Source organism: Dendrobium catenatum, unplaced genomic scaffold, assembly GCF_001605985.2.
Source record: "Dendrobium catenatum unplaced genomic scaffold, ASM160598v2 fragScaff_scaffold_1705, whole genome shotgun sequence".
Lineage (NCBI taxonomy): Eukaryota > Viridiplantae > Streptophyta > Magnoliopsida > Asparagales > Orchidaceae > Dendrobium > Dendrobium catenatum.
Window position 1 is genome coordinate 1 of NW_021320167.1, and position 10762 is coordinate 10762.

General features: G+C 34.8%; 1 protein-coding gene across 1 annotated transcript; it reads left to right on the plus strand.

Moving 5' to 3' along the window:
* Nucleotides 1–5299: 5299 nt before the first annotated feature.
* On the plus strand, nucleotides 5300–10446 carry LOC110107220 (cytochrome P450 87A3-like). Its single transcript, XM_020837412.2, has 9 exons — nucleotides 5300–5771; nucleotides 6596–6920; nucleotides 7123–7272; nucleotides 8001–8252; nucleotides 8365–8454; nucleotides 9224–9302; nucleotides 9396–9502; nucleotides 9698–9828; nucleotides 10356–10446. The coding sequence occupies exons 1-9, from the start codon at nucleotides 5569–5571 to the stop codon at nucleotides 10444–10446; spliced, it is 1428 nt and encodes a 475-aa protein (XP_020693071.1). The 5' UTR covers nucleotides 5300–5568.
* Nucleotides 10447–10762: the final 316 nt, after the last annotated feature.

Sequence of the window (10762 nt, forward strand, 5' to 3'; positions counted from 1 at the left end):
GACAAAATATTTTTCAACATCCTGATAATTATCTATTTGATAAAAATTGCACAGAACTCAAAATACCCGGTAAAAACTTTACAAAAAATACTCAAATCGTGCAGAATAAGCATCTCAGAAACATATCAAAAGTTGTGCGGTAAAACTTTTTTCAATACAAAATTATGCGCGTTTTTCGGCAATGGAAATACAAATCTGAGCACAGAAATACCAAAACTCGAAATCTTCGAAAACAGAAGTAGGATTCAGAGTCCTTACTGCAAGACGAACAAACTTCTAACAACGATGACAGACGAAAAGCGCTCCGCGGGCTCCAAAACCAAGCTTTTCCTTTCTTTCCTTCTCTTTCTCTCTCCTGAATTCTCTTTCTCTCTCTTCAAAATATCTCTATCGGATATTTATTAACACTGATCGTCCTGGACGATCCAAAATTCGTCCCGGGACGATTTGCCCTATGGCAGAAATTTTCGTCCAGACGAAATTAAATAGCGTCCGGACGACTTGCTCTCTGGACAAATTTCGTCCAGACGGATCGTCCCAACCCTTCCAGGTTCGTCTAGACCAAATTGGCAGATTTCTTCACAATTTTCTTCAGTTCGTCCCGTACTAAAGCCAGTTCGTACGGACTAACTGCACTCAAAAAAATCAGCTTTGGAGGGGGTTTTACATTCTATATAAGTATCGAATCAGTATCTTAATCATATGCTTAGTATATCATGTACTTATCATATCACATGATTAATATTAGTACAGTGAATCAATGCGATATGCTTAGTATATCATGTACTTCTCATAGGACTTATCATATCACATGATTAATAATAGTAGTATCAAATAATATTGATATATATATTAGTAATAATATCAGTATGTTGTCATCAATAAAATTGGCGATAGTAATAGTAAATCAATGTAGTAATAATAAATATGTACAATGAAAGTAAATCAATAATATCAAGAAAGCTGTAAAGTATTAATGAATCTGTAACATATATTTTGGTGGTCACACTTAAACAATAAGAAGTCATGACTATCATGATATTTTCAATAGTCAATAATCAATAATTAGTAACTATTGGCTCAATAAATAAAGTCATCACTCTTTTCCTGTTGATACGGTAATAACTCCTTATAACTCTTAATCGTTATATCATTGCATCACGTGAATCAATAAAGGATAACACCCAATCACAACCTTTTAAAAAAAGATTGTTAAACTGTAATTAACTGCTTTAAAATTTTCAGCAAAACATTTGATAAAAAAAATATTTGAAAATATAGATTGGTTTATGTGATTTGCTGAGCTGTTATAGTTCACTGTGATTTAATTCTGATTTTTAAGACCTGTGAAGGGGAAAGAGGTTGTGGACTAGCACTTTAGGATCAGATTTGAGATCATAAGTATTTTATTATTTTGATTTTTGTACAGTCATGACTAGTTTAATTTTCAATTTTGTAGATCTTTTCTATAGTCTTATATTGTAGTGTAGATATTTATTTTGATGAAATAAAAGAAACTTAGTGGATGAGTTATTTTTAGTATTTGGATATTTTACTAGTTCTATAGTCTGTAGTTTATTTCATTGAATATTAGCAAAAAAATCTAAAATAATTTCAAAACTAGATCTTTGGATTTGTCTGTCACAGCTCAATGCGATAGGACTTGTCATGTTCAGGTTAGGTGTGATAGTCCCCTAGCTACTTTAGTTATTACTCACTCGAAATGAGATCGTCCCTCTCACACTTCGCTGATGGTGTATCTTAATTTCCCGTTGTCCCTTAAGGCATTAGTCTGATGTTTCCCCCTTTTTATGTGATGTTAGTGTTGCCTAAGAAATTACATCAGTATTTGGATACTCATGGTCAAGACGATTTGTCATCTACCACGTGGTAACTAAAATATTTGCACGGGATTTCTTAGATAACTACTTCCTTGGAATTCTTCCACTTACCTTTCCTTTCTCCCTCACATCCCTATACATATTTGTGTCAGGTTGGTGTTGAGGTGACTTTTCTTTTTTGCCTCGCTATTTTGATATGGCCAGGCAGACATTAGACTTCGTGACTTCTTTATTTGCTATTTCGATATGGTCATGTAAATATTGAGTCACCCCCATTCACTATTTCGATATGATCAGGTGAATGTGAGATCCTTTCACCTTTTATTATGTTTTTTCGATATTGTCAGGCAGATAATTGGTTTACTTCCTTACTTTGACTCCTTGCTCACTATTTTGATATGATCAGGTGAGTATTGAGCCATTCATATTTGATGTTTTGATATGGTCAGGAAAATATTGAACCTTGCCTGGTTGGGTGCCCGACAGAGTACCTAGGGAGGCATACCCCACCACCCTTTGACTCCTTACTCACTGTTTTGATATAATCAGGTAAGTATTGAGCCGTTCTTATTTGTTGTTTTAATATGGTCAGGCAAATATTAAATCATAATTGATTGAGAGCTCAACAGAGTCCCTGAGAGGCATACCTCACCACCCCTTCACTCTTTATTTCAATGTTTTGATATAGTCATGAAAACATCGAGTTGTCTACATTTACTATTTCGATATGGTCAGGTGAATGTCAGACTCCTTTTCCTGATTATATTTCTGTTTCAATATGGTCATGCGGACATTCGATTTCATGATTTCATTATTTATTGTTTCGATATGGTCAGGTAAGTATCGAGTCACCCTCATTCATTTTTTCGATATGGTCAAGTGAATGCAAGATCCTTTCACCTTCTATTCTACTATTTTGATATGGTCAGACATATAATTGGTTTACCTTTTTACTCGTGCTCTTTATTCAGTGTTTTGATATGGTCAGGTGAATATCACTACAAGAAATTCATGAATTTCCGGCAATTAGACCGACGATTTTTACCAGCAGTTATTTAATTAACCGTCGTCGGAATTAGCGGTGGTCAAATAACTGCTGGTTAGCCTGCCGGTATTATTTCTTACCAGTGCGTTACTGGCGGCTTGAACCGCCGGTTTTAAGTGAATTGTTTCCGTCAGTAAGAACTGCCGGAAAGCCGCCAGAAACTATCCTAAATTTAGCTATCCCGAGCCTTCCATTTCATTTCCTCGCATGTTACTCTCTCTCTCCCTACAGACAATCGCCCCCGTCTCCTCCGCCCTCTCGTAATCGAGTGCGCCTCCTGCGCAGGAATCCGACCGCCGACAAGCTCCCTTCGGTCGAAAATCTCTCCCCCACTCCAGCATCAAAGCACGGCTGAAGATCTCGCCCCCACTCGTGCGCAAAACCGGCGTCTGAACCGTAACCATAGGTTTACATTTTTTGTTTTGTTTTTTTAATTTTATATTTAAAGAAATAGAATAGAAATGATAAATGTGTTTGTATTCTTATACAAACACTCCTCCAAATTAATTCCCCTTCAAGTTGTTTGTGATTTTTCATATATCAAGAGGAACCTAAGTGTGTTTTAGGTGTTTTAGGTATTTTCTAAGGTTTAGGTATCATCCATCATATTAGGGCTTAAAATTTTTAATATATATTTCAATTTAGATTATAAATATGGTTTTAAGAAATCTTTATGTTTTAGGTTAGATTTTAGATATCTTTCATTGGTTTACAAATATTTTCATTTGCTGGATTTTAATGACCCTTTTTTTAGTGAAATATTTGTTCTTTTGTTAGATTTTAGTGATCCATTAAGTTTTAAAATTTTTGTTATAAAACAAAAAAACCACAATGAAAAAGTGAACATGTCAACAAGAGGAAGTAAGAAAAACTTCCCTGACGTCAAAATGAGAATCAGATCCAGCAGGGACGACGGCATGGACGCGGAGGGCTAGGGTTGGAAAACCCTAGCAGAGTGCATGAGCTCATACATCTTTATAACAACAAGCAGCATATCGGATCAATCATGAGGCTCTCCACAATAACTTGAAGCAAACGAAGGCAGCATATCGGATCAATCATGAGGCTCTCCACAATAACTTGAAGCAAAGGAAGGCAGAGCGTAAGGGTTGGTTCCGATCTCCTAATGTCCGATCAAGAGATGTAGCTCCTACGCTGCCGCTCCCGTTTCTTCTCGCCGCTTGCCTTAGAAGCCGGCGTCGGCTAGGGCAGAGGGTCGATGGACACTACAGGAAAAACATTATTTTTTGGTGTTCATTTTCATCGGAAAAATGGCTAAAATCCGTTGCAAATGAGCATTTCCGACGGAAATTATTCTGACGGTAAAACGCTCGTCGGAAAAGCCCTTCCGGCGTTACATAATTCACAGCAAAATTCGTTAGAAAAAAAAAATTCCAACGGATTGTCTTTGAGCTGGAAAAAAAGAAATTTCTTTTTTTCAATCTTAGCAACCCTCCCCACCTCAGTCCGCCCTCGACGGGGTTCAAATCCCTTCCACTTGATATTCTTCCCGCTCCAACCATTAGGCCAAAGATTAAAAGTTGCTAAAAATCATACTTTTTTCTATTTTAAGTAGAACTAATTAATTAATATCAAAATTAATTAAATTTAAAACTAATTAATTATAATGTAATTTTAAAAATATATTATTATATTATAACATAAATAATTTAATTTGATAATAAATTACTAAATTAACAATATTAATCATTATAAAAATTTATTACAACTTTTTTTTAAAACATATTTAATTTTCGTCGGAAATCCATCGGAAATTCCGTCGAAATGAAATCCGTTGGAAAGCCAATCAAAAAATACGACGAAGCTCCATAAAAAATTTTCCATCGGAAATCCGCCGGAATTTCTATCAAATTTATTTCCGCCGGAAATTAACTATTTTCCTGTAGTGGTAGCTGAGGTCGGGCCATCAGTCTTAGAAGCATCACTTGCGAATGAGAATTGTCGGAGAAAAGGAAGACACTAAAAACATGAGGGGTCAATTAATTTTTTATTTGAAAAGTTACTAATATAAATTTGAGCATCTCTTTAAATTATGAAGATATTGCCTTCCAAAAGAAAAATTCGAGCCTATTTTCTCAAGAAACAAAATAGCCAACATTTTTCTTCAATTTTAAAAGATACAAAACATATAAAATCAAAATCCCCTAAAAAGGACAATTTTCATTAGAAAAATGTTGTGTGGCTACTCAAGAGAGTATTATATGGAGTCCGGACAAAGAGAATCATTCGGTTTCGTGACTGTGAATAGTAAAAGCACATGGGTGGGTGAACAGTAAAAGCAAAGTGGAGAACAACAACTGCGTTTTTACTGTTCACCGTCACAAAACCGAACGATTCTCTGTTTCCCGACTCCACACATAATAATCTCTCGTGGCTACCCTATGGCTTTGAACGGAGATAATGTCTCTTTATAAAGTAAAGTTTTAAAAATACAGTATATTAAAGAAGGTGGCATTTTTTAAATATTGAGCAGTGTAAGTTTCCCTATTTAAACTTCTTTAGGTCACCTCCCTTCACCATATAGTTCAGTCCCTGGATCTCTCCTCCTGCTTCTCTCCTTATTTTCTGCCATTTCCATGTGCATTAGTATCCAACTACTCTTCCTTCCTCTTCTTTCACATATATTAAGTTTGCAGGTTTTGACTTGCAGGGCATATAAATATGAATACTTATGCCATGGCCTTATGTGGTTTGATCACCATCTTGCTGATACGGTACTGGTTACAGAGATGGAGGAACCAAAGCTACAGAGGAAAACTCCCTCCTGGTTCCATGGGCTGGCCTCTTCTAGGAGAAACCATCCAGTTCTTCTCTCCATATACAACCTTCGATATCTCTCCATTTGTCAAAGAAAGGATGAACAGGTGCATTGCTCTGCATTTTACTACACTAATGTTTGCTTTTTCTATTTTTAATTTACATGTTAGTTATGATATATGTATATTTTCTTACTGAATTTTGTTTTGTTATTGTCATATTTTGTTGGTATTTTTTATTATAGAATAAATAGAAATATTTTTATAGAAAAATTTTAATTGAATAATCATATATTACATGAATTTCAAAATAAATTTAGTAATTTTGAAATTTATTATGTCCAAATTTTATTAATTAGAATATTCAGATCTAAAATTTTTTTCTTTTAAAGATTGGGGCTCAATTTATAAATTTGTCCTTAAGATGTGGCTTTACTTAGAACTAGATCCTCTAAATCAAGGCTTTGTTTGGAACGGCTTTTTTACTGCTTTCTAAAACGGAGTTTTAGTACAAATTTTTTATTTTTGTACTAAAACTCCGTTTTAGAAAGCAATAAAAAAGCCGTCCCAAACGAAGCCTAAGACTTCATTTGAGATGGCTTTTTTATTATTTTCTAGAGCAGTTTTTAGTAAAAAAATTAGTTCAAGAGATTTTTGTACTAGAAAACTGCTCTAGAATATAATAAGGTTTTGTTTGGGATGGCTTTATTATACTAGACTTCATATGATTATTCTATCGTCTACTTATATGAGGTTCTAAAATATTTTTTTTCTTAATGAAAAGATTTGAATTTTTATCTATAAGAGAAGCATCTGTTACAAAATTTTTCACTGCCTAAAAATTTATTTGAAATAAAATTGTATTCCTTTAAACATAAAATTGTATGTGAAATACCTAATCTTTTCCTCCTCCGGTGAACCGGCTTATATAGATATGGACCAGTGTTCAAGACCAGCTTAGTCGGCCGACCCATTGTTATATCGACCGACCCGGAGCTGAACCACTTGGTATTCCAGCAAGAGGGAAAACTGTTTAAGAGCTCTTATCCGGAAACATTCAAAGAGATCTTTGGAAAAGAAAACGTTGCTGAACTGGACGGTTACATGTACAAATACCTCAAGGCTTTGGTTCTTAGGCTTTTTGGCCCTGAAAACCTTAAAGTGACTATGCTTCAAGATATGGAGAAGATGTCTCGTGACAGACTCAGCTTATGGTCTCGCGAGTCGAGCATTGAGCTCAAAGATAAGATCTCAGCTGTAAGTTAGACTTCTTTTGGGACGATTTTCTTCCTGCTTCTTAAAGCATGTTTTTAGTACAAAAATTCTTAAAAACTGTTTTAAAAAGCAACAAAAAAATCGTCCCAATCAAAACCTTAATCTCAACAAATAATTTATCAAATTTTAAGTTAATATACGATTATATTTAAGATTCTAATAATTTGTTTTATTATCAATGTAGATGATATTTGACCTCACTACTAAGAAGTTGATTGGCTATGATGCTTCCAGTGAATCAGAGGATTTGAGGAGCAATTTTGCTGCTTTCATAACTGGATTAATCTCCTTTCCTGTGAATGTTCCAGGAACTGCGTACCATAAGTGTTTGCAGGCATGTTATAACACAAATTTCTTGTATGATTTTAAAGTCATCCCGATCAAAATTTCCTCAGGTCATTCTTTCCATTCAAAAGTGGGTGAAGCATTACCAAATAAATAAATAAGCATTGAACCCTCTTCTCATATAGGGGTATCAATATTAGACAGGACCTGAAAATCCGAGTCAAATGCGACACGAAAATATCGGTTTGGGTCAACCCTGAACCTGAAACGTGTCGGGTTGGGGTCCTGATTTTTTACGCGTTTTGAATTCCGGGTCGGGTTCAGGTGGACCTGGAAACTAAAAAATGACCCGGTTTTGAACCGGATCGGAGCATTTACGGAATTTGGCCGAAGAAGCGCACGAAACGGAGAAAGTTCTTCATAACGATCAAACTCCCGTCGTTGCTTCCGATCAAAATGTTCTAACTTCCTATCTGACGGGAAGAGAACATCCTCCAAGGAGCGAACAACGAAGTCGAACATCAACGAAGGGGACTCACTTGGCGGGTCGGGTTCGGATCCGAAAAACCGACTCGTTAAACCCTAAACTGGTCGGGTTTTAGTTGAACCAAATAGTGTCGGGTCAGTTCCGGATTTACTCCAAACCAGACCCGTGACCCGAAATTGACACACTATTCTCATATGATTTTTACTCTTGTCATTATAAAATAATTCAACAGCAGATCATGTTCAACGTTCATAGTTGTTTGTGTAATGAATCAGCTGCTTACATTTCAGGGACGTAAAAAAGCAATCAAAGTACTTGAAAGAATTCTAGCAGAGAGGATGAAATCACCAACAAAAGAGTGCAAGGATTTCTTCGACTGTATAGTGGAAGAGCTCAATGGAGAAAAGCCAGTTTTAACAGTGGCTATAGCTCTGGATCTCATTTTTGTACTCCTTTTTGCAAGCTTTGAGACCACCTCTCTTGCTCTTACCCTCGCCGTCAAACTTCTTACTGATCATCCTAAAGTGCTTGAAAAGCTAAAGGTATATATATATATAGAAAAGCTTCATATTCTTATGACATTTAGTGAATTTCTTTGCAAACCATACAAAAAGGTTTACTACCAAATGATATTAAGAAATTTGTAAATTACAGGAAGAGCATGATGGGATTATTATGAGCAGAGAGAACCCAGATTCCGGAATCACGTGGAAGGAATATAAATCTATGAGCTTCACATTTCAAGTAAGCTAAGAGAACCTCTTTGTTCACATGTAACGCCTTAATTTCTTATGAACTGTGCATAATTTGATAATATTTCTAATTGTTCTGAGCGAGAGATATAATATATGCAAGATGCATGAAGAACCAGATGCATGAAGCCATGAATCTCCTCTATAAATGACAAACAAGTACTCTAGACATCTAAATAATAGCTGTTATTGAAACCAACTCATAAATACTTAGTAAGGCATCAAATCCCCTTAAATCTCGAAAGCTGCTTCTTCCACGTTTAAAATCAACACATTTTCAATACTAATTTTATATAATACTTAATAAAAAAAAATGATACCATCTTCTTATATAACTTAGATTTCGTTTGGAACAACTCTCTTATTGTTTTATAAAGCAACTTTTTAGTATAAAAATTTTATACTGCTAAGAAACCACTTCATAAAATAGTAAAAAAGCTGTTCCAAACGAAAGTTTTCTTATTACTTTCTAAACCAGCCTTTTATTACAAAATTTTTTTAATTTAAAAAATTTTTGTATTAGAAAGTTGCTTTGAAAAATTATCCTAAACGAAGCCTTAGACTTCCTTTGGAATGGCTTTCTTCTTGCTTTTTAAAACATCTTTTTAGTACTAGAAAGTTGTTTAAAAAGAAGTACAAAAGCTGTCTCAAATGAAGCCTTACTCTACTATACTCCTATCTAATTCATCATTAAAGGAACATTTATGGCTTTTCAACTTGGAAATTCTTAATTTATACTCTGCATCTGGGCAATTATGCAGGTTATCAACGAAACCGTGAGACTGGCAAACATAGTTCCTGGAATTTTCAGAAAAACTCTGAAAGACATTCAAATAAATGGTATATATCATAATATAGATTATAAAGAAAATATATCGATAAACACCTTAATGGTAGCTAACATTACTCCTGTTCTTATTATAATGGATGCAGGATATACAATTCCAGCAGGCTGGGGGATAATGGTCTGTCCACCGGCTGTTCATTTGAACCCTGAGATATATAAGGATCCACTGTCCTTCAATCCCTGGAGATGGAAGGTTTGTAATGATCAATTAAAATTTAAGCAATCTCTGTCATTTATCTTCATGATTTTCATTAGGACTGATATCATTGATTCAATTTTGAATAAGTTTGGGGAAATTTTTTTGAAGCTGAGAAGAAAATAAATTGAAATGAAGCTAATTTGACTGGAAATTAAATTCTAATTAGACTGTTATTTGTGTTAATTTTAGGATAAGCCTGAGCTTAGTGGTGGAACAAAACATTTTATGGTTTTTGGTGGAGGGATGAGGTTCTGTGTTGGGTCCGACTTCAGCAAGCTGCAAATGGCTGTTTTCCTCCATTGCTTGGTTACTAAGTACAGGTAATTAGTTTCTGATAGTTAATATGGAAAATTATGGTTAGATTTAGACTTCGTTTGGGGCGGCTTTCTTACTACTTCTTAGAACACCTTTTTAGTTCAAAAATTAAAATTTATCTACTAGAAAGCTGGTTTAAGAAGGAATAAGAAAGCCGTCCCAAACGAAGCCTTAATTAGCACATAAGCCCTCTATTAGTTTTTTAACATTTTTTTAGACTCTCTCTTAGGCTTCACTTTGGACGATTTTCTTATTGTTTCTTAAATCAGTTTTTAGCATAAAAATTAAAATTTTTACTAAAAAAATTACTTTAAAAACCAATAAAAATTCATCCCAAACGGAGCCTTAAAATCATTACAACAAGAAAATCCATCCTAGCATCAAAAAACAAACCTCCTACTGATTTTCTTTTCTTGAGATGCGTCCTTAAATGTGTTCACTTATCTTGTTTACTCTTGCTAAACAGCTAGTTAATTCTAAAGCAAATCAATTAGAAAGTTAATTAACATGCGAGAGATTGTAATTTGGTCAGGTGGAAGGCTATCAGAGGAGGGAACATAATACGGACTCCAGGATTAGGATTCCCAGATGGTTTCCATCTTCAAGTGCTCCCACAAGCATAGATTAAGCACTGATACTCCCCCTTTGTCGATACAATGCTCTCCAAAGCGTGAGAGGGGGTGGGCATTATGGATTTCTCTAAGTAAAATTTCTTCATGTCTAAGAGTTTTTGTTGTGGAAAGAAGGAGAAGCTGCACAAATATATGTAATTCTTGCAGCATATATGTTGTCTTGTCTTCAAGCTAAGTTTTCCACTTATATTTTGATGAGCTTCTCTTAATTATAGATTATTAAAGGATTGTTTGGTTGGGGCTAAAGCCCGACCTAAGCCATTTAAACGCTTAAACCTAAGCAAATGAGATATTTTGACCTCACTTT

Coding starts and splice junctions, on each gene's coding strand:
- LOC110107220 (XM_020837412.2), top strand. CDS start 5,569: ATGAATACTTATGCCATGGCCTTATGTGGTTTGATCACCATCTTGCTG. Junction 5,772..6,595: donor GTCAAAGAAAGGATGAACAG/GTGCATTGCTCT, acceptor CGGCTTATATAG/ATATGGACCAGTGTTCAAGA. Junction 6,921..7,122: donor TCAAAGATAAGATCTCAGCT/GTAAGTTAGACT, acceptor TTATCAATGTAG/ATGATATTTGACCTCACTAC.